The sequence below is a fragment of the Triturus cristatus genome, chromosome 12, assembly GCF_964204655.1.
Source record: "Triturus cristatus chromosome 12, aTriCri1.1, whole genome shotgun sequence".
Taxonomy (NCBI): Eukaryota; Metazoa; Chordata; class Amphibia; order Caudata; family Salamandridae; genus Triturus; species Triturus cristatus.
Window position 1 is genome coordinate 308,442,157 of NC_140595.1, and position 24,860 is coordinate 308,467,016.

Here is a 24,860-nt window from a genome sequence, read left to right on the forward strand (position 1 = left end):
ATGTTGTATTTCTTCAATATAATTACAATTCTTCAAAACAGGTACATCCACCATGTGGTTTGCGGCCAGTGCGACTTTCTCCAGCCTGCAGCGATAAAAAATAAACAAACAAAGTGATCGTGTGGCTAATTAAATGACATGATAAAATCGCAAACACACAATATACGTACAACACAAGTTCCGATAGTTCTGAAACTGTACTACTCATTCAGAAGCAAAACAAGAGAAACTTGATTAGTCAAATGCCAAAAAAAATGTTTGCAATACTGTCCATTAAGTAGAACACATTGAACAACTAGTGTCAATCAACAACAAATCATCCACATCACAAGACAATAGTCAGTCAACAATATTCCAACAGTAGTTTATACAAGACAATTGTTCTTGCATTGTGATACAGCTTAAATAAGTAGAATAAGAGAAAAGAGAAAACATGATTTAAAAAGAAAATTTCAATGTGGAAACTACCCAGTTTTAATGGGTCATTTGATTAGCAAAGTAATTTATGGTAATAACCTCAGATTTTGCACTGTTGCTTCTTTTGGACAGAAGATGTGATAGTAATTATTACATACTATGATACATACTATAATACTATTTACTTTACCTTATGCGCTTATGATTCATATGGGAATATCTTAAAGATGCATCAAGGTTTAACATTTAGCCCCGTTTGTAGTTACGAGCTGCATTTATTGTATGAAAGAATGGTGTAGGTACCCATATGTTGCAGTCTGGCTTCCATACATCATTATAAGTAATGACATGGATACATTTTTTAACTGACTGTCTCACTGAAAGAGAGAAAACAATTTTTAGGAGGCACTTGGAGGTGACTAGTAGTCTTCACACAATTCACTGAGAATTGATTAGCAAGTGTGTGTTTATTTGAGAACATTCAGGCACCTCTAGGTCGAATGTGCCCTAAAAGTATGCCACAACCTTTCATCCTGATTAGAGAGTTTACTCTGAATTGAACATTTTAAAACCTGAAAGAGAGGGCAGGTCCTTAAAAGAGATTGCAATGATCTATTGTTTTAAAAGCTGTAGGGGAAGAATATGTCCCACATTTCATAGAGCTATTTATTTTAAACACTATTGGAAAGGCCAGGGTCTCATGAGGCACTGCAGCATTTGGAAAAGAAACCTATCATTCAATTCTATATTCCTAGTAGAAAAACTACTCATCTTATTATGTATACTCCAGAGCAGCTGTGTTGTGCAGAGTGACACAGCTCCTTTCCCCTTATTTAAGAACACCTCTTAAATGATTTAGCAGTACACAAATAGAACTCTCCAGCACCAGTTCCTTGCTTCTCTATGGGTATATAGTAACATTAGTCTTTCTGTTATTTCTATATTCAAGCCTCTCTTATGTGTTTATATTTATTCCTGCTGGGTAGTGCATTTTAAGATGTGTGGAGTGTAATCCCTGTAGGGGTAGAAAGCCTCTCATGGGGCTGGGTGTCCTTTGTGGAGTATATAAAACAAGTCAAGCCATCTGATATAAATATAACAGAAAGGCTTCGTTTTCAAGTAGGATGACTGACTTATATTGTAAATGTTCTTTTCACAGGTAGAGGTGGAATGCATAAATCCCAAAAAACAGAAGAAGAAAAGGAATTATAAAAATTCGGGGATTATCATAGTGAAATCGTGTAGGGTAAGTTACAGTTCTCCATGCTGTTGCAATACTATCCGTAGAAGACTAGAAATGCATTTTAAACTATATCCTAAACTTTTAACTAGTCTGTGCTAAAGATTTTGTGATGTAGGGGGTGGTCCTACTTGTTCCAAGGACAAAATAAATATGAAAACTTGTTTTTCACTTGACCCCAAACAATATGTCCTGTGCATCGGGCTACAGGAATTCCACACCCCTGTAAGTAATGTAATCTGTGTGTCTAGTAATTGTTGCTAACCTTGCTGCTGTATTGAGGGCTGCCTAGATCAGAGCCAGGTAAGATTTTTGTGTACCAATGAGCATAGCAATACCATAGTCTAGTCTGGATAGTACCAAGGTTTGCGCTACAATTTTTTTAAATCTGGTTGAGGGATATACCCTCGCGACTAAATTGGATGAGAGCACTACATGTGGTTGCGTTGATATGGGTTTTCATGTTCAGGTTTCTCTCAAGGGTGATTCCTAAGGATTTAGTGGACGAATGACTACTGGTTTGCAGTTGAGGGCATCCAGGTGGTTTAGCCATTCTTGTATTTTCTGGGATCTGTGTGTGTGGGAGAGATGAAGAGGAATTCCATCTTAGAAAGTTCATAAAAAAATTTGAAGGGCTAGCCAGGTTTGTACCTTAGCCAGAACATTATTTAGATGCCTGATGTCATCTAAGGGGGATATTTGTAAGTATAGCTGCATGTCTTTTGCGTACTTGTGGTATGCCATATTAGAGTGATGGGGAGTGTTAGTGGTCCAATGTACGAGTTGAAGAGTAAGGGGAGAGGGTGGAGCCTTGGGAACCTCTAGCCCACTAATGCTGGGTTTGATGTACTTAGCTTATAGACTAATAAGGGCTCTGATCATTTTCTTGATCTGATGCTTGGATTTGGATAAACTAGGTTACTGTAAGATGACCAACTTGTGTTCAGAGTTCTCTCATATATTTTTCTTATCTTTGTTGCTCATGACTTTTAACTACAATATTCTCTTTGCGACACAAGAACATTCCCTTAGGTAATCTTCATCAATTTACTTCTTCCTCTGTGGGTACCACAGATTAAGTTGTGATCTTGAAATGGTAGAGGGAAAAAATAAATCACGTCTTCATTCAAACTTTAAACTCTAAAGAGTATAGAAATATTGCTTAATAGAAGAATTCATCTGGGGCTGAATTAGAACACATTTTTGACCGACGCTAATTCATGTCCTTGCTGGAAAGTTTTTTTTTATTTATTTTTTTAATAATTTTTTTTTATTGTGGTTTTGGTTATTCAGGATCTCAAAAACAGTGCACTTACAACAGAATCACAGTACAGTAGTATCTTCCGAAGTGACAGTACGGCAATCCGTTCATTGACAAATAATTTCAGGAAAAGAAGAAAGAATCATCGTTAGGACCAAGACAGTCCTGTCAAGGATGAATACAATAACATTGAAATCTGCGTTATTACACCCAGTACTGCAATCAACTTCGAGCAAATAGTGCACTAAAAAACTGAAAAAGGAAAAAAAAAACAAGACTAAACATTAAATTCCTATCCTAACTCCCCTGGGTCACGAACATAAGGTCTGTCCCATTTCCTCCATGTGTCAGTAATCATCCTTGCTGGAAAGTTAAGGCAGTACTTGAACCAAACACCATTCACCACTTTATTATTTAAATAGGTCTTTGGATGAGGTAATGTGTGACAGGAAAGTTTGTGCACTCTTGTTGTGTTGTATTATGTTTTGTAGTGTGTAGTGTTATGTTGTTTTTTGTGCAGTTGCGTTTTTGTACTCTATTATTGCAATTTGATATTGTTTGGTTGTACTGTGGTTGTGTTGTATTCTGTTTTCACTGTTTTGTTGTGAAGTGCTCTTTTATGTTTTAATTGTGTTATTATGGTGCATTGCTATGATGTTATGTTATGTTCCTTACTTTAGATATGTCAAGAAATGCAGCTATATTTTCAGCCAAAAGCAGCCCATGCCTGGAAAGTTCCCGTGAAAGGGAACCGTTTACCACTGTCTACGCTGATAAATTAGCGATGCTCTTGCACTTCAGCTGCATAAGACCCCAGTAAACCCAAACCTGTGTCAGAGATTGGGTCTTAATTTAGCTCTCCCTGTGCTCACTTTCTATGATCCGGCACCTGATCTCCATATCAGTCTAATGCTCAAACTATTTAAATTTGTGTAGTTCTGTTCTTTAGCCGTAATCTGCCTGTATCTTCTAACATCAGACACTGAACTAGCCAAAGAACTAAGACAGAAACTAAAATAGTGTCACAATGCATCAAAAGTGATACAAAGAAGCAGAGAAGCAAACAAAAACAGGCATGCTCTGCTTGAACCTGTTATAGACCTTTAAAAAACTACAATTACGTTTATCACTACTTTTTCAACCTTTCAAAAATAGCATGTCTGGCTCCTGCAGCAACCTCTTACAACTCTGTCTACCTCACTTACTGGAGGATGTTCTGCTTAACCGTCTGCATACACTCCAGCACTAGTTTTCTACTAGTAAACTTCCTCAAACATTCTGATCCCTATATTCCACAGTTTTGTTTTGATCACTTTCGAAGGGGGAGACACAGTGATTATTCAATCTCTCTGAATTTTCAATTTTTGTAGTCTAAATACTGCTCAGAAATTACTGAACACATTCCCTCAGGTCACTTCATACTGATAAGAATTCTTCAGAAAAAGAGTGTCCATACCTTTCCATGCTACTCCGCTAGTAAATTGTATTGCAAATAACCATCCAGGAAGCAAGATGTTGACGATGAGCTCCGACAACTCTTTATTATAAACACAACATGTGTTATGGTAGCACACTCCTTCAACTGCATGCTTCTCTGTGGTTTCACACATGCACGCAGTACTGATTTTCGAGCCTGGCAAAGAAATCCTATTTCCTTAAAAGTATCACTTGAGGCGAGTTTTTTTTCAATGTTGCTGGCATTTTTTTAAAGCATTCGGCTTTATTTCCTTCGTGAGGAGACCTCCCGTACCCCCCCCCCCCCCCCCCTGGTTTACTCTTTCCCTGTCCAGGCTTCCATGTGGTTTCATGTGTTCCTCTACTGTCCCATTTCTTTGACTGTTCCAAGGACTCATGTCTAGCCTTGCTGGAATCCATCTATTGCCATTTTAAAATCACCATTCTTCCTGTCCCTCGAACCTTCGTGCTGTCCTGTCTCTTCCTAGCCTGTCTCCTGCATCTCGCTGTACTGCCAAAAATGTTTCTTAGAATTTCTTCTTATAATACTTTTTTTTTCTCCAACGGTGTCTCCATGTTGGTTTTAATTTCCACCAAGAAGAGCTTTGCTTGCACTTATTACTTTTTTATTTACAAACAGTTCATTTTTGTTTGGCACATGACGTCACATAAGCGTATGCAAACTTATCTCATTAGTTAGTTAATTATACTTTTTACAGTGAGGTGAGTGAGGAAGCTGCCCCTGCACTTGCCTAACTGCTCATCTACCTGTAAGATGGTGCCAGTGCCTCTCTACCCCACCACCCCCCATTCCTGCAGATGCTGCCTCTGTCTTCTTTTTCGATACTTAGAACAGGAAGAATACTTAAAAAAATGAATGTCAAAACATTTACTGTAGAAATAATAGAATTAAAGGAATTAATATTCTAATTCCTCCTTATAAGAAGCAGGCGGTGTTATTTATCGGACCGATAAAAACTGATAGCTACACTAGGTGATCAGTATTTATCCGGCCTGATGAATAACAGCTATCAATAGTTTTCCCCTTAAAACATAAACATGTCCATTTATTGATATTTATATTTATCAGGCCTTTTTCCCCCAGTAGATTTCAGCAGGTTAGACCTGCCAAAATTCACATGCAGAGAATTGCGTAGAATGTGGTGATTTCCGCTAAAGGTTGTGATTCTGATCCTGGTGCAAAACTCTGTGTGCACGCAGAACTGAAAAAAAGTGACTCTGTGTAGTAAGGAGGTCCACACAGGTACGATGTAATTAAAGATGATTTATTCAAGCAGGTAACATGTAGAATAGTTCCAGTATAACAGGTAGTTGAGTTGTGAAGAAGAGCCCCCACCAGGAGCAGCCTTCCTGCTGCTCAGCCCATGCCCAACTGTGACTTCACCTCTCTGTGTCCCAACATTCTGAGGCACATAATGACTCCAACATTCTATTGAACACACAGCACAAACACTGGCTGAGCAGGAGGTGTAAATGACATAACAATAACAAATGCAGGATACTACATATCCCCTTTCCTTACTACAGAAGCACAAGTCCTATATATGAACAAAATGTAACAAGAGTAAGCAAAGCACAGAATGCATAGGAGGAACAACGGTGTGACAGAATAAATGCCAAGGAAAAGAGCAAGCAAGGCAGAGCGAAGAGATAGATGGGAGAAGACAAGGAGGAGGCAAAGTATAAGTATACAAATGGTGTAAGTATACAAATAGAAATAACCCATCCTCTACAACAATGAAATAGAAAGAAGGAGACAGTGAAACGCAGAAGAAACCAGAAGAAGAGAGAGACATAGACACACCAAAGACTACCCCTACGCACACCCACTGGCCAGGCAGGCAAGCAAGGAAGGAAGGACAAGGCACGACCTGAACAAGGAAGAACGAGAAGAACACTGCAGAAAGGGAAAGACTGAAGACCAAAGAATAATAACAGCGAAATGTGTATGGTCCAGATTCGAAAGATGAAAAGGAAGTGACATCAAGAGGAAATCTGAACATGTGAGAAAACAGAGAAGAAGAAGCAAAGTAAATACAAACAGTATCACTAATCCTCCCCCATTTTCAAATAGACAAATCAAATAAGATGTAATACATAGCGCAGCGTGTTCAAAACGACAATGTAACATAAAAAAATAAAATAGCGAGAAAATAACAGCCAATGGGACTGAAACCCATGACCGTTCTCTGCCCCTAGGCAAAAGGGTGAGGAGCACTGTGAATGGGACTGAGACCCATGACATAGTTGCCCGTGTAGGGACAACCCCATGTAGAGGTAAAATGCAGTGCAAAGTGGAAATGGGACTAGAATCCATAAGACGCACCCTGTGTGAGGGTGGCGATGTAAATGGGACTGTAACCCATGCAACGGTGCCCTGTGTAAGGGTGAAAACCGTATGTAGCGCATGGAGGCAAGTGTATGTGAGGAAATAAGACTAGTACCCATTCCCATGAAACGTAGCCCATAAGTGAAAATGGGAAAGAGACCCATAGGGCGATACCCTGTGTGAGGGAGGAAACTGTAATAAGCCCAACCCTTTGGCTAGTATGTAAAAGGAACTGTACCCAACTGGGTCTGACACCCAAGAACGTGTAAAAAGGACTAAAACCCAAAGCCCTGGGGGGGCATGGCTTGCTGCCAACGGGAATGGCCGCGCAGTAGCGAAGCTCTGCAGCGCCACTCCCGAATTATCCTGACTATCCGAGCCCCGAGGTCCCGACCCTTGCTTTGAGCTGTCCCTGGTGGTTCCGGAGCTCCCGCTGACCGGGTAGCGAAGTTTGGGACCGATCGGAGGTGGGGCCGCGACCCGGCTCCATTCCCCGGTGGCTGGTCGGCTGCCGGACGGACGAAAGGTGCTGCCCTGTCGGGCACAACGGCTACGGGAGGCTGCGGCCATCCAGAGAGGAGCGGGCTGAGGCGAGGCGCCTCTAGCGACACGGAGGCTGGTTCTGCAGGACCCTCTGGTCTTCCCGGCCCATCAGATGCCCCAGCGGTGACAAGGGCTGCAAGGCAACATAATTACGGGAGGAGGCAGCGGAGCTCTGGGCCTGGTGGTGTGGCCGGTGCACAATCCGTGATTACGCGCCCCGACGGAGGGGGAGACGGAGGTGATACTGTAGTGCTGGTTCGCCTGCTCCGAGAGGTGGAGGCAGGAGGCTTGGTGACCCCAATTCCCGAGAGCTGACGCTCACCAGACGGGGAGAAGCGCAGCCCGGACGGACACAGGATCACGCGGGGCCGTGGTGGCGGCCTAGTTTACCCGGGGAGAGGCGACTTGAGGCGCGGCGCCTCCAGCGGGATGCAAGCTGGTTCTCCGAGATCCTGAGGCCTCCCCTGCACCTCAGGGAATTTGAAAGTGACACGGCGTGATTTGCGGCGCACCCGCAGCGCAGAAGCTACGGAGCTCCGGTCTGGGTGGCCTGGCCGCCTCGCTGTCGGTAGGGGTTGCGCCCAAGCGTTGGAGTGAGAGGAGAGTGGCGGTGGGAGTGATCGGCCGCTTGCAGAGGTGGAAGAGAGGGGCTCGGTGCCTGCATTGCTGCCGAGGTGTGCGCTGGGGCATGCGGACGGGCGCTCCGCCGGCCCGGACCTGAAACTTTAGTGGGGAAAGCTGGGCCACGGTGTTGTGGAGATTCGCCCGGGGGGTTGGGTGTCCCCCTAAGGCGCTGAAGACGACGGTGTTGGCGCGTTCTCCGTGCTTCCCACTGAGTGGGGGGACGATCCTCCTACTCCCCGGCCCCGGTAGCCTGCTCGGGGTGAAAGGATAACACCCGACAGGGGTGAGAGCAATTGATGGAGGCCCGCCGCCTACACAGACCTACCTGAAAGTGGTGTGAGGGACCGGACAGGGGACCCGCGATTTCCCGCTTCTGCGGGGAAGTGGGCCTCGGCCGCTGGTAGTGCCCGGACGACAACTGGCCGACGGAGCTGAAGTGCAGCCTTGCTGGGTAGCTGGACCCGGAGGCCGCTTGACGAACTACGAAGCCAGATCTCCCAGAGTGGGGGCTCCCGGCTGGAGGGCGACAATCCTGCTGAGGTGACGCAAGGGCGGGGACGAAAGAGGCCGGCCTTAGCAGCGTTCCAGTGCAGGATCTCGGAGCCGAGTGGGGTGCCCCGGCGACTGGGGTACAGCCTGCGGAAACCGACAGGCCGGGTGGAGTTCTCCACCGCAGGCGGCGGGGATTAGCAGCTGCGCCTTATTGCTGGGGAGTGCCCACCGAAAGGTGATCATGCCATCCGGGAGGCACAACAAAACTGCGACGCAGACCAAACTAGAGAAATTCGCATGGCACCAACAACCGGGCGGCGATCGGGCTGGGACGCCGGCCCCGGACGGTAAGATTGACCCGACAAACAAAGACCTCCTCGACGCCATTACCACCGTCAAGGCGTCCCTTGAACATCGGATCGACACTGTCGCCACCGATGTGGGTCTGATTCGTGAGGATGTGAGAAAGATCGCCGACCAGGTGGGGGCAGTGGAAAATGTCACCAAAGAACTGTCAAATGACACCGGCCTCCTCAAACGAGAGGTCGCGGACCTGCGCGCCTCTCATGAGGTACTTGCCCGGCAGCTGGACGACTATGAAGGCAGGATGCGCCAGAATAACGTTTGAATTATTGGTGTTCCGGAGCGGGTGGAGGGCCAAGCAGTGGACCTCTTTGTCGAAGACTTGGTCCTCACTCACCTACAGCCTAGGGGACTCTCCAAGTGTTTTTCCATTGAAAGAGCCCATCGGGTGCCGGGGAGTCGCCCTAGGCCAGGGGCCCCTCCTAGACCAATTCTTGCCCGTGTGTTTAATTTCCGTGACCGAGACATTATTCTTCAAACGGCGAGGGCGGCTCCACCCATCACTATGGAGAACAGCAAAATTACGTTCTTTCCGGACTTTACCCTAAAAGTCCAGAAACAAAGACGAAGCTTCCAGGAGGTAAAAAAAGCCCTTTGTGACCAAGACGTCAAGTACGCAATGATGTTCCCTGCCAAGCTGCGTGTGGAGGCCAATGGCAAATCGTGGTTCTTCATGCGCCCGGAGGATGCCTGGGACTGGCTGGAAGGTTGGCGCACTGTAGACAAACGGAAGAAAAAGGGACCTTCGGCGGCGGATGTGGCCGATGACTGGCGCCAGCAGAGTCGCTCTCCTTCACGTTCAGACTCTGGGGCCCCTGGCCCTGCAGGGGAACACTAACTCTGGACGCTGGTAAGAAGGTATATGATCTATCATGGCTGCACTGAAATTCCCCTGTAGATGTCAGGAGGCGGACTATTTCCTGATGGTGATACTATGTCATGTATAGATGGGACTTATGAGGGGAGTGAGTTGAACCCTTTGTTACGGTGTCAACAGGGCCCTTCATTGTAGGCATCTGGGGCGCGAGAGCCGAGCCTCCACAAACATAGATGGACTCCCCTCAACAGTGCGCTTATTGGTAGAATTGTTTTCTAGATCGCTCCGGGGGGGTCTAATTCAAGCAAGTAGGGACTGGGTTGGTGGGGTTCTGGCAATCCAGGCAGTGCTTCAACGGAATTTTCTGGCCTGGCCTGGCGGACTAGGGTTGGGGGGGAAGGGGACGGTTCTTGTAAGAGGTCAGCTGCCATGATGGGAGTGGGGCGGTGCACGTTTCCTCGAAGTGTTTATGGGGGGGCAACAGGCACTCTGCATGTTGGGGGAGGCGGGCGGTTTTCGTCCCGTTTTGCAGGGAGGCAGGGAGGGAGGGGTACTTTATTGGATTGGGTTTGTTGGGGGGATTGATATTTATGTTTTTTTTGCAGCAGTCCTACACGGTAACTTTTGTCAATACAGGGCACGGACTATTCACCTACAGGGTCCTGGTCTCCTCTCCGTCGTCTTCAGGAAGGGCATGGTGCGGCTGGTGCTGTTGTTGAGGGTGATGGCTATGGGACCTCTATACAATGGTCACCCCGACCATTCATACATGTTGCTATTAAGATCTCATAGGCAACTCCTGTCAGGCCCTAGACCGGAAGGGGTATCGTATGGTAGCCCACTCGGGCTTTACCTCGGGATCCAGAGAGGTGGGGATCCTCCTAAGGACGGGCTGGCCCTATATGATTCACACCACTCAAACTGAGCCTCAGGGTAGGTACGTCGTTTGCTCAGGTAGCTGGGAGGGGAAGGCCCTCAACTTGCTCTCGGTATATGCGCCGCCGGGCCTTCAGCGCCAGACCCTGGCAGATGTGGGGACAATCCTAATGACCTTGCCAGAGGGTGCCATGGTTATGGGCAGCGACTTTAACCTGACAATGGACGGGACTACGAACCGCACTCCGCTCCGTAGGGACGATCTGCGGGACTCACAACTGAGCAATTTTGCGGACGCGTTCGGCCTTGTGGACATCTGGAGATGGTCACAGCCCCGAGACACGCTTTATACTTTTCAATCTGGAGTGCATGGCAGTCACTCACGGCTTGATTACCTGTTCACACAGGCGCAATATATTCAACACTTCACCGATTCCTCGAGCTTAGCAAGGGGGATTTCCGATCACTCCCTGGTAAGATCTTTCTTTGGAGCCAGTATAATGCGACAACCTGGTCCCATCCGGATTCAGCCTTGGTTGCTGAAAATCCCGCACATTAGAGCCTCCTTGCGGCAAGACACTGATTACTATTTTGATGAAAACGCGGGGTCGGTGGCTTCGGCGGTAACATTGTGGGGCGCTTACGGAGCGGTTATCAAGGGGCGAGCGTTGTCCCTGATGGTGGGACACAAAACTGAACGTAGGCGGCGGGTTGGAGAGTTGGAAGCGGAGATACTACATCTCGAGCAGGGGACTTCGCACACCCCGGCCCATGCGGCCCGACACCTACTCGAAGTTAAGAGAAGGGACTATAAACAACTGCTCTGTGAGGAAGCCAGTCGACGCACCCTTGCCACCCGACACAGAATTTATGAGCTGGGGGAGCGCACTGGTAAATTGCTGGCATGGCTAGAGCGTAAAGAATTGGCTGCGGTCAAAGGGCCGGATGGTGTGTTGATCACGAACCCTCAAAACATTGCCGAAGCGTTTGCAAAGTATTATGAGCAAATATATACTCCGCCACCGAGCTCGCAGGCGCGTTGGGCGGCAGACCTCCTGGCCACCATAGAAATGCGATGTCTCTCCCAGCAAGAGCAGGAGGCTCTGGAGTCAGATATCTCACTCGAGGAAATTCAGACAGCCATCCGGGATACCCGCTCCGGAAAGGCCATGGGCCCCAACGGAATCCCAATAGAATTCATGAAATCTATGGCTCTGAAACTGGCGCCGCACCTGCTAAACTTGTACAAGGAGTGCTATGAGACTGGCACACTCCCGGCCGATATCCGCACCGCCACCATAGTGGTTATCCACAAACCGGGCAAACCTGCGGATGAGTGTGCATCGTACCGGCCCATCTCCCTGATCACAGTGGAGGCCAAAATTCTGGCTAAGCTGCTGGCCAATCGATTGCTTCCCTATCTCGCGGCCTTGATCCACCCGGACCAGTCGGGTTTCATGCCGGGCCGTAATACCGCACGTAATCTGCGTCATGTCCACGGGGCCCTGGGGCGGGCTGCCACACTGTAGGAGGAAGCGCTATTGCTTGCGCTCGATGCTAAAATGGCGTTCGATACAGTGGCGTGGGAGTATCTCTTCGCTGTCCTGGCCCGTGTGGGGTTGGGTCCCCGGTTGATGGGGTGGATTCAACTACTATATACCTTGCCCACGGCTTATGTATCAGTCAACAACCACCGTTCGAACTCTTTCTCCCTCTGCCGTGGCACGAGACAGGGCTGTCCAGTGTCGTCGCTCCTTTTTGCCTTGGCGCTTGAACCACTTGCGGTCTGGATCCAGAATGACCCAGAAATCAGGGGCATTAAATGGACAGTAGATCATGAAGACTGCATCTCTCTATATGCGGACGATATTTTGCTATACCTGGCCTCCCCTGCGCGTTCGATCCGTTGGGTACTACATATTTTTCATATATTTGGGGCCCACTCTGGGTACCAGATCAACTGGTCCAAATCCCAGATGTATCCCCTCTGGGGTGACCCGCCACTTAGTCCTAGGGGATATAACATATCGGTGGCGCTACAGGGTTTCCAGTATCTGGGCATTTTCATAACATTGGACTCAGCTATATTCTATGAGCAAAACCTAGGGGGCCCTTTGCAGTGGTTCAAATCCGACGTGATCCATTGGAAAACATTGCCCCTTACACTCCTGGGCCGGGCAGCCCTTTTTAAGATGCTAGCCCTCCCCCGTTTTCTCTATGCCCTTCAGAATACGCCCATCCCGATCCCAGAAGCCTATTTTTTAAAGATTGATGCAACACTGCGTTGACTGTTGTGGGATACCGGGCCGCCGCGTATAGCAATGCAAAAACTGACAATGGGCTGGTACGACGGCGGGATTGGACTGCCGGACTTACGCCTTTATTACCAGGTGGCACAACTGATTGCAGTCAACCAGTGGGTGTTCGGGTCTCATGATGACCCTAGCTTCCGAACGGACCGTTGGCTCTTAGGGAAGGGAGGATATAACAGGGAGTTGTACTCAAACCTGAAGAAACTGGGCTTGACTGGCCCCCCGGCCAGAACGGTGGAAATTTGGCACCTGCTCCAGAGGCGAATGGGGTGGTATGGGCGGTTGACCAAGGCCACCCCACTCTGGGAACCGGATTGTCTGGGACGGCTGAGCACCTGCGCAGGATTTGATAAATGGAATCTTATTGGTATCTCTACGGTGGGGGATGTATGGGTTAAAGACGGGAGGGCGTCCTTCGCAGAGCCTCAACTTAAGTACCAGCTCGCACCCTCTGAACACTATTGCTATCTACAGATAAGCCATGCTATCGACTGCGCCCTGCCCGCGGGGACTCCCCTTCTGGACTACTCTCCTTTGGAAGACAGACTGTTGCTGGATCCAATGGACCGCAGGGCTATCTCCTTAACGTATAAAAAGTTAATTAATAATCGCGCTGACACAATGCAAAAAATACGAGCCAGGTGGGAAACGGATGTGGGCGAAATGTCTGACGAGGACTGGGGGGACACGCTAGCCTCCCCTCGAGAGGTGGCAATACCAATGCGGCTCCGCCTAGTTCAGCTCAAGGTTCTGCACCGTGTGTATTTTGATGCCACCCTGTTGTGTATATTAGGTAGACGTCCAGATGAGCTCTGCCTCCGAAACTGTTATCATGTAGGTACATTTACACATATTTTGTGGACTTGCCCCCCTATACAGCACTATTGGACAGAAGTCACCCATCAGATGGCAAGGGCCATCGGTAAGTCGGTCGCCCCCTCCCCTCAGCTATGCCTCCTAAATGTGTGGGATGCTACGGACCTTACCCCAGCGGAGCAGGAGTGGGCGGCGTTGGGCCATAGCTAAAAGGAATATTGCCCAGAAGTGGGGGGTGGCCGCCTTGCCATCATTGCGCGCATGGGCCAATGATATGGATCTATCGATGGTGGCGGAGAAAACGGTCTATAAGAGTTGAGGTTGCCCTAAGGAGTGGGACCACAAATGGGGACGATGGAATAAATATCTGGGGGACATCTGTATTTCTCCTACAGTAGAACTTCGACGAGAGAGACAGGCTATCCTGGATAACATGGGAGTAGGTGTGCTGACCTGAAGTCTTGGAGAAACCTAGCCTAAACTGTGGGTGATGGGGCCCCCCTGGTCCTAAAATGTTCCGGGAATCACCTCTATGATGTTTCAATGCCCGTTTTGTTTCTGTGCTAAGTGCCCTTGATGTACTACTTGTCGTCTCCAATGCCCAAACATGTACTCCGCCTATGTAGGTGCTAATTGAGTGTCAAGACTGCTGAAATGTTGTGGATTTTGATTTCAATAAAAAAAATGTTATTTAAAAAAAAAAAAAGTAAATGTAGACGAATGATAGAGGAAAACAAAATTATTGATTGGGACAGCTTGTTCTATTCCAAAGACCTCTATTATGTATAATAACTTCTAAGCACAGGTCACGCATTACATCAGTGGCGTAGCTAGGGCTTTTGATGTCCGGGGCGATCCCTTAGTTTGCCACCCAGTGCCGTTCAGAGTGGGGGAGGGTATGGGAGTGGGGTGCTGGTTAAAGACCATGACGAGTGGGGGGGTGACAGATGACAATGAGCGGGGGGGGGGTTAGCGACGCTGGCTAGGGAGAATAAAGAAAAATCAAAACTTACCTTGCACTCGTGGCTCGCCACCGCTCCCAAAAAAGTGACGCCCAAGGCGGACCGCCCTGCACACACCCCCCCCCCCCCCCCCCCCCCCGCTTCGCCACTGCATTACATCTCCCCTGGTTTTTCAGATGCTTTGCCACACATGTAAATAAACCATGTGACACTTCTGAGACTGAGGGACAATCTTGATCTTAGAAACGTTATGGAATCTGTTTACATGCTCAACATTTCAATGAGATATGGTCAAACACTTTGATATGAAAGGCAATTAATCATTTTAGAGGAAATGGCTTACAGGGTCCGTTTCACATCAGTGTTAGCCTCCACAACTGTTAGTGGGGGTATTTTATTCAGGAAGTACAATTTTTAAAGTCTACCAAAAAATGACTGTACTTGTAAAACACATTAGCGAACCTTCTTTCTAGCACAGGTTTTCTTCAACTGTGGGTCCTGACCAATATTTGGTGGGTCCCAAGGTCCAAGCAATAAAAAAGCATGTCTTTAAAAAAAAAAAGAAAAAATCCAAAGCCCTCCCCAGAAATAAGGGAGAAAGCAAGAGTATAAAGTTATGCATACAAAAAAGGCTTAAATTACGGTCACAATAACATTTCATTAGGTGACTGTTAGTTTAGGGTGTGCGTGTCACCGAAGCCTTGAGAGAGACACAGACATTTGTATACAGACAACTTGGCTCTCATCGATTTTGTTGTGAAAGTTAGTAAAATCAAGACTGAATATTAAAATCCTATCCTAACTCCCCTGGGTCACGAACATAAGGTCTGTCCCGTTTCCTCCATGTGTCAGTAATCGTCCTTGCTGGAAAGTTAAGGCAGTACTTGCACCAAACACCATTCACCCCTTTATTATTTAAATAGGTCTCTGGATGAGGTAATGTGTGACAGGAGAGTTTGTGCACTCTTGTTGTGTTGTATTATGTTTTGTAGTGTGCAGTGTTCTTTTGTTTTTTGTGCAGCTGCGTTTTTGTACTCTATTATTGCAAGTTGATTTTTTTGGGTTGTACTGCAGTTGTGTTGTATTCTGTTTTCACTGTTTTGTTGTGAAGTGCTCTTTTATGTTTTAATTGTGTTATTATGGTGCATTGCTATGATGTTATGTTATGTTCCTTACTTTAGATATGTCAAGAAATGCAGCTACATTTTCAGCCAAAAGCAGCACATGCCTGGAAAGTTCCCGTGAAAGGGAACCGTTTACCACTGTCTACGCTGATAAATTAGGGATGCTCTTGCACTTTCGCTGCATAAGACCCCAGTAAACCCAAACCTGTGTCAGAGATTAGGTCTTAACTTAGCTCACCCTGTGCTCACTTTCTATGATCCGGAACCTGATCTCCATATCAGTCTTATGCTCAAACTATTTAAATTTGTGTAGTTCTGTTCTTTAGGCGTAATCTGCCTTTATCTTCTAACATCAGACACTGAACTAGCCAAAGAACTAAGACAGAAACTAAAATAGTGTCACAATGCATCAAAAGTGATACAAAGAAGCAGAGAAGCAAACAAAAACAGGCATGCTCTGCTTGAACCTATTCTAGACCTTTACAAAATACAATTACGTATATCACTACTTTTTCATCCTTTCAAAAATAGCATGTCTGGCTCCTGCAGCAACCTCTTACAACTCTGTCTACCCCACTTACTGGAGGATGTTCTGCTTAACCGTCTGCATACACTCCAGCACTTGTTTTCTACTAGTAAACTTTCTCTAACATTCTGATCCCTATAGTCTATTATTCCACAGTTTTGTTTTGCTCGCTTTCGAAGGGGGACACACAGTGATTATTCAATCTCTCTGAATTTTCTATTTTTGTAGTTTAAATACTGCTCAGAAATTACTGAACACATTCCCTCAGGGCATTTCATACTGATAAGAATTCTTCAGAAAAAGAGTGTCCATACCTTTCCATGCTACTCCGTTAGTAAATTGTATTGCAAATAACCATCCGGGAAGCAAGATGTTGACCATGAGCTCCGACAACTCTTTATTATAAACACAACATGTTGTGTTATGGTAGCACACTCCTTCAACTGCATGCTTGTCTGTGGTTTCACACATGCACACATTACTGACTTTCGAGCCTGACAAAGGAATCCTATTTCCTTAAAAGTATCACTTGAGGCGAGTTTTTTCAATGTTGCTGTAAGCAAAGATGGCATTTTCTCAAAGCATTCGGGTTTATTTCCTTCGTGAGGAAACCTCCCGTACCCCCGCCTCCCCCCACCCGTTTACTCTTTCCCTGTACAGGCTTCTATGTGGTTTCATGTGTTCATCCACTGTCCCATTTCTTTGACTGTCCCAAGGACTCATGTCTAGCCTTGCTGGAATCAATCTATTGCCATTTTAAAATCACCATTCTTCATGTCCTCGAACCTTCGAGCTGTCCTGTCTCTTCCTAGCCTGTCTCCTGCTCCTTGCTGCACTGCCAAAAATGTTTCTTAGAATTTCTTCTTATAATACTTTGTTTTTCTCCCAAGGTGTCTCCATGTTGGTTTTAATTTCCACCAAGAAGAGCTTTGCTTGCACTTATTACTTTTTTATTTACAAACAGTTTATTCTTGTTTGGCACATGACGTCACATAAGCGTATGCAAACTTATCTCATTAGTTAGTTAATTATACTTTTTACAGTGAGGTGAGTGAGGAAGCTGCCCCTGCACTTGCCTAACTGCTCATCTACCTGTAAGATGGTGCCAGTGCCTCTCTACCCCACCACCCCCCATTCCTGCAGATGCTGCCTCTGTCTTCTTTTTCGATACTTAGAACAGGAAGAATACTTAAAAAAATGAATGTCAAAACATTTACTGTAGAAATAATAGAATTAAAGGAATTAATATTCTAATTCCTCCTTATAAGAAGCAGGCGGTGTTATTTATCGGACCGATAAAAACTGATAGCTACACTAGGTGATCAGTATTTATCCGGCCTGATGAATAACAGCTATCAATAGTTTTCCCCTTAAAACATAAACATGTCCATTTATTGATATTTATATTTATCAGGCCTTTTTCCCCCAGTAGATTTCAGCAGGTTAGACCTGCCAAAATTCACATGCAGAGAATTGCGTAGAATGTGGTGATTTCCGCTAAAGGTTGTGATTCTGATCCTGGTGCAAAACTCTGTGTGCACGCAGAACTGAAAAAAAGTGACTCAGTGTAGTAAGGAGGTCCACACAGGTACGATGTAATTAAAGATGATTTATTCAAGCAGGCAACATGTAGAATAGTTCCAGTATAACAGGTAGTTGAGTTGTGAAGAAGAGCCCCCACCAGGAGCAGCCTTCCTGCTGCTCAGCCCATGCTCAACTGTCACTTTACCTCTCTGTGTCCCAACATTCTGAGGCACATAATGACTCCAACATTCTATTGAACACACAGCACAAACACTGGCTGAGCAGGAGGTGTAAATGACATAACAATAACAAATGCAGGATACTACATATCCCCTTTCCTTACTACAGAAGCACAAGTCCTATATATGAACAAAATGTAACGAGAGTAAGCAAAGCACAGAATGCATAGGAGGAACAACGGTGTGACAGAATAAATGCCAAGGAAAAGAGCAAGCAAGACAGAGCGAAGAGATAGATGGGAGAAGGCAAGGAGGAGCAAAGTGTAAGTATACAAATGGTGTAAATATACAAATAGAAATAACCCATCCTCTACAACAATGAAATAGAAAGAAGGAAACAGTGAAACGCAGAAGAAACCAGAAGAAGAGAGAGACATAGACACACCAAAGACTACCCCTACGCACACCCACTGGCCAGGCAGGCAAGCAAGGAAGGAAGGACAAGGCACGACGTGAACAGAACAGAAGACATACCCAAGTACAAGGAGAAGAGAAGGAAGGAACTCCTCCTGAACAAGGAAGAACGAGAAGAACACTGCAGAAAGGGAAAGACTGAAGACCAAAGAATAATAACAGCGAAATGTGTATGGTCTAGATTCCAAAGATGAAAAGGAAGTGACATCAAGAGGAAATCTGAACATGTGAGAAAACAGAGAAGAAGAAGCAAAGTAAATACAAACAGTATCACTAATCCTCCCCCATTTTCAAATAGACAAATCAAATAAGATATAATACATAGCGTAGCGTGTTCAAACGACAATGTAACATACAAAATGTAAATAGCGAGAAAATAACAGCCAATGGGACTGAAACCCATGACCGTTCTCTACCCCTAGGCAAAAGGGTGAGGAGTACTGTGAATGGGACTGAGACCCATGACATAGTTGCCCGTGTAGGGACAACCCCATGTAGAGGTAAAATGCAGTGCAAAGTGGAAATGGGACTAGAACCCATAAGACGCACCCTGTGTGAGGGTGGCGATGTAAATGGGACTGTAACCCATGCAACGGTGCCCTGTGTAAGGGTGAAAACTGTATGTAGCCCATGTAGGCAAGTGAATGTGAGGAAATGGGGCTAGTACCCATTTCCATGAAACGTAGCCCATTAGTGAAAATGGGAAAGAGACCCATAGGGCGATACCCTGTGTGAGGGAGGAAACTGTAATAAGCCCAACCCTTTGGCTACTAAGTAAAAGGAACTGTACCCAACTGGGTCTGACACCCAAGAACGTGTAGAAAGGACTAAAAATCCAAAGCCCTCCCCAGAAATAAGGGAGAAAGCAAGAGTATAAAGTTATGCATACAAAAAAGGCTTAAATTACGGTCACAATAACATTTCATTAGGTGACTGTTAGTTTAGGGTGTGCGTGTCACCGAAGCCTTGAGAGAGACACAGACATTTGTATACAGACAACTTGGCTCTCATCGATTGTGTTGTGAAAGTTAGTAAAATCAAGACTGAATATTAAAATCCTATCCTAACTCCCCTGGGTCACGAACATAAGGTCTGTCCCGTTTCCTCCATGTGTCAGTAATCGTCCTTGCTGGAAAGTTAAGGCAGTACTTGCACCAAACACCATTCACCCCTTTATTATTTAAATAGGTCTCTGGATGAGGTAATGTGTGACAGGAGAGTTTGTGCACTCTTGTTGTGTTGTATTATGTTTTGTAGTGTGCAGTGTTCTTTTGTTTTTTGTGCAGCTGCGTTTTTGTTCTCTATTATTGCAAGTTGATTTTTTTGGGTTGTACTGCAGTTGTGTTGTATTCTGTTTTCACTGTTTTGTTGTGAAGTGCTCTTTTATGTTTTAATTGTGTTATTATGGTGCATTGCTATGATGTTATGTTATGTTCCTTACTTTAGATATGTCAAGAAATGCAGCTACATTTTCAGCCAAAAGCAGCACATGCCTGGAAAGTTCCCGTGAGAGGGAACCGTTTACCACTGTCTACGCTGATAAATTAGCGATGCTCTTGCACTTTCGCTGCATAAGACCCCAGTAAACCCAAACCTGTGTCAGAGATTAGGTCTTAACTTAGCTCACCCTGTGCTCACTTTCTATGATCCGGAACCTGATCTCCATATCAGTCTAATGCTCAAACTATTTAAATTTGTGTAGTTCTGTTCTTTAGGCGTAATCTGCCTTTATCTTCTAACATCAGACACTGAACTAGCCAAAGAACTAAGACAGAAACTAAAATAGTGTCACAATGCATCAAAAGTGATACAAAGAAGCAGAGAAGCAAACAAAAACAGGCATGCTCTGCTTGAACCTATTCTAGACCTTTACAAAATACAATTACGTATATCACTACTTTTTCATCCTTTCAAAAATAGCATGTCTGGCTCCTGCAGCAACCTCTTACAACTCTGTCTACCCCACTTACTGGAGGATGTTCTGCTTAACCGTCTGCATACACTCCAGCACTTGTTTTCTACTAGTAAACTTTCTCTAACATTCTGATCCCTATAGTCTATTATTCCACAGTTTTGTTTTGCTCGCTTTCGAAGGGGGACACACAGTGATTATTCAATCTCTCTGAATTTTCTATTTTTGTAGTCTAAATACTGCTCAGAAATTACTGAACACATTCCCTCAGGGCATTTCATACTGATAAGAATTCTTCAGAAAAAGAGTAGTCCATACCTTTCCATGCTACTCCTTGCAAATAACCATCCAGGAAGCAAGATGTTGACGATGAGCTCCGACAACTCTTTATTATAAACACAACATGTGTTATGGTAGCACACTCCTTCAACTGCATGCTTCTCTGTGGTTTCACACATGCACACAGTACTGATTTTCGAGCCTGACAAAGGAATCCTATTTCCTTAAAAGTATCACTTGAGGCGAGTTTTTTTCAATGTTGCTGTAAGCAAAGATGGCATTTTTTTAAAGCATTCGGGTTTATTTCCTTCGTGAGGAGACCTCCCGTACCCCCCCCCCCCTGGTTTACTCTTTCCCTGTCCAGGCTTCCATGTGGTTTCATGTGTTCCTCTACTGTCCCATTTCTTTGACTGTTCCAAGGACTCATGTCTAGCCTTGCTGGAATCCATCTATTGCCATTTTAAAATCACCATTCTTCCTGTCCCTCGAACCTTCGAGCTGTCCTGTCTCTTCCTAGCCAGTCTCCTACACCTTGCTGCACTGCCAAAAATGTTTCTTAGAATTTCTTCTTATAATACTTTTTTTTTCTCCCACGGTGTCTCCATGTTGGTTTTAATTTCCACCAAGAAGAGCTTTGCTTGCACTTATTACTTTTTTTATTTACAAACAGTTCATTCTTGTTTTGCACATGACATCACATACGCATATGCAAACTAATCTAATTAGTTAGTTAATTATACTTTTTCCAGTGAGGTGAGCGAGGAAGCTGCACCTGCACTTGCCTAACTGCTCATCTACCTGTAAGATGGTGCCAGTGCCTCTCTACCTCTACCTCTCCATCCCCCTTTCCTGCAGATGCTGCCTCTGTCTCCTTTTTCGATACTTAGAGCAGGAAGAATACTTAAACAAAATGAATGTCAAAACATTTACTGTAGAAATAATATAATTAAAGGAATTAATATTCTAATTCCTCCCTATAAGGCAGGCGGTTTTATTTATCGGACCGATATAAACTGATAGATACGCTAGGGGATCAGTATTTATCTGCCTGATGAATAACTGCTATTAATAGTTTTCCCCTTAAAACATAAAAATTTCCATTTATTGCTATTTATATTTATTAGGCCTTTTTCCCCCAGTAGATTTCAGCAGGTTAGACCTGTCAAAATTCACATGCAGAGAATTGCGTAGAATGTGGTGATTTCCGCTAAAGGTTGTGATTCTGATCCTGGTGCAAAACTCTGTGTGCATGGAGAACTGAAAAAAAGTGACTCTGTGTAGTAAGGAGGTCGACACGTACGATGTAATTAAAGATGATTGATTCTAGCAGGTAACATGTAGAATAGTTCCATTATAACAGGTAGTTGAGTTGTGAAGAAGAGCCCCCACCAGGAGCAGCCTTCCTGCTGCTCAGCCCATGCTCAACTGTCACTTTACCTCTCTGTGTCCCAACATTCTGAGGCACATAATGACTCCAACATTCTATTGAACACACAGCACAAACACTGGCTGAGCGGGAGGTGTAAATTACATAACAATAACAAATGCAGAATACTACATATCCCCTTTCCTTACTACAGAAGCACAAGTCCTATATATGAACAAAATTTAACGAGAGTAAGCAAAGAACAGAATGCATAGGAGAACAACGGTGTGACAGAATAAACGCCAAGGAAAAGAGCAAGCAAGGCAGAGCGAAGAGATAGATGGGAGAAGACAAGGAGGAGGCAAAGTGTAAGTATACAAATAGTGTAAGTATACAAATAGAAAAAACCCATCCTCTACAACAATTAAATAGAAAGGAGACAGTGAAACGCAGAAGAAGAAACCAGAAGAAGAGAGAGACATAGACGCACCAAAGACTACCCCTACGCACACCCACTGGCCAGGCAGGCTAGCAAGGAAGGAAGGACAAGGCACGACGTGAACAGAAGACATACCCAAGCACAAGGAGAAGAGAAGGAAGGAACTCCTCCTGAACAAGGAAGAACGAGAAGAACACTGCAGAAAGGGTTAAGACTGAAGACCAAAGAAGAATAACAGCGAAATGTGTATGGTCCAGATTCCAAAGATGAAAAGGAAGTGACGTCAAGAGGAAATCTGAACATGTGAGAAAACAAAGAAGCAAAGTAAATACAAACAGTATCACTAATCCTCCCCCATTTTCAAATAGACAAATCAAATAAGATATAATACATAGCGTAGCGTGATCAAAATGACAATGTAACATAAAATAATTAAATAGCGAGAAAATAACAGCCAATGGGACTGAAACCCATGACCGTCCTCTACCCCTAGGCAAAAGGGTGAGGAGCACTGTGAATGGGACTGAGACCCATGACATAGTTGCCCTTGTAGGGACAACCCCATGTAGAGGTAAAATGCAGTGCAAAGTGGAAATGAGACTAGAACCCATAAGACGCACCCTGTGTGAGGGTGGCGATGTAAATGAGACTGTAACCCATGCAACGGTGCCCTGTGTAAGGGTGAAAACCGAATGTAGCCCATGTAGGCAAGTGTATGTGAGGAAATGGGGCTAGTACCCATTTCCATGAAACGTAGCCCATTAGTGAAAATGGGAAAGAGACCCATTGGGCAATACCCTGTGTGAGGGAGGAAACTGTAATGAGCCCTACCCTTTGGCTACTAAGTAAAAGGAACTGTACCCAACTGGGTCTGACACCCAAGAACGTGTAGAAAGGACTAAAAATCCAAAGCCCTCCCCAGAAATAAGGGAGAAAGCAAGAATATACAGTTTTGCATACAAAAAAGGCTTAAATTACGGTCACAATAACATTTCATTAGGTGACTGTTAGTTTATGGTGTGCGTGTCACCGAAGCCTTGAGACACACACAGACATTTGTATACAGACAACTTGGCTCTCATCGATTGTGTTGTGAAAATTGGTAGAAAATATTGGCAGCTTCCACTGTCCTCTGAGCATATTAGAATAACTAAACAGTATGTGACTACGACAGTGGGTTAATTATAACACAGGATCGGCACTTTGTAAAATGGAACTCTTCAATAGAATGTCTAGGAAATCCAAATATGACAGCACCACACTGTGCATTTATTTTCCGATTATTCTATAACAGGCACATGAAGGAAAGAGACGAAAGAGGTAACTAATGTGTGTGTTTGGTTGAGAGCGGCCCACAGAGTTTTCGTGTGTGCGCCTGATTGGATAGTGTTCGGCTCCTCTCACCTCATAAAATTGATGACGGAGGACTAAAGCAGGATACTGTCCCTTCTTGAGGGGCATACCGAGTAGTAGACATCCTCGGATATGGAAAGCACAAACCACCTTCAGTGTCGGCATTCTGCCGAAAGCGATGCCTGCTTCCCACTAAATCGGCAGTGATACTTGGACACCTTTAAGAAGATGGTGGCACGTATGGCACGCCGGTTGTCGCAACTGTAGTCTCTGTAGATTGCGCCATCTCCAGGTCCTCTTTATCATCAACTCGTCGCCAAATAAATGTAGTAAGGAGGTCCACGCAGGTACGATGTAATTAAAGATGATTTATTCAAGCAGGTAACATGTAGAATAGTTTCAGTATAACAGGTAGTTGAGTTGTGAAGAAGAGCCCCACCAGGAGCAACCTTCCTGCTGCTCAGCCCATGCTCAACTGTCACTAAACCTCTCTGTGTCCCAACATTCCGAGGCACATAATGACTCCAACATTTTATTGAGCACACAGCACGAACACTTGCTGAGCAGGAGGTGTAAATTACATAACAATAACAAATGCAGGATACTACACTCTGATAATGAGAGTGCTTAAATAACAATGACTTAGTTGCTTATCTGTAATATTCATTTCTCCGAGTCATTGTCTTCCTCGCCATAGTCCTTACAAATTGAGCTATTGTGTGGATCGTGCACAGCATTTCACCCATGTTAAAAAAGAAAAGCTAAGCCCCACCCTATGAGGTGTACAGGAAGTAGTTTAACACATGATCAAATATGTGGTGCTAACCTCAGTGACTTCCTGAAACTACCACAGAAGGTAAGGTAACGAGGGAATGTAGGACTGTGGTGAGGAAGAATATGACTCGAGTCATGAAGATTACCGGTAAGTAACTGAGTCATTACCTACCTCATCCGTCTTCCTTGCCACAGTCCTTATAAACTGAGCGTGTACCAAATCTAAAATTAAAAGGATATTGATGACTGAGACAAACCTTTGCAACACCACATTATTTATTGAATCAAAACAAAACAATACGTTTCCAGATATGATTCCACTGCCGACAGCACAGTAGACCCAAAGGGAGTTAAAAACAATTCCACCATCTTAACTTATAAT

General features: G+C 45.1%; 1 protein-coding gene across 2 annotated transcripts in view; it reads left to right on the forward strand.

The window, feature by feature from the left end:
- CPNE2 (copine 2) overlaps positions 1-24,860 on the forward strand; it is an 816,058-nt gene that overhangs the window by 546,633 nt on the left and 244,565 nt on the right. For both annotated transcript variants that reach the window (XM_085639480.1, XM_085639479.1), the window contains exon 9: positions 1,577-1,663. In XM_085639480.1, coding sequence (XP_085495606.1) covers positions 1,577-1,663 — 87 coding nt within the window. The remainder of the gene's footprint in view (positions 1-1,576; positions 1,664-24,860) is intronic.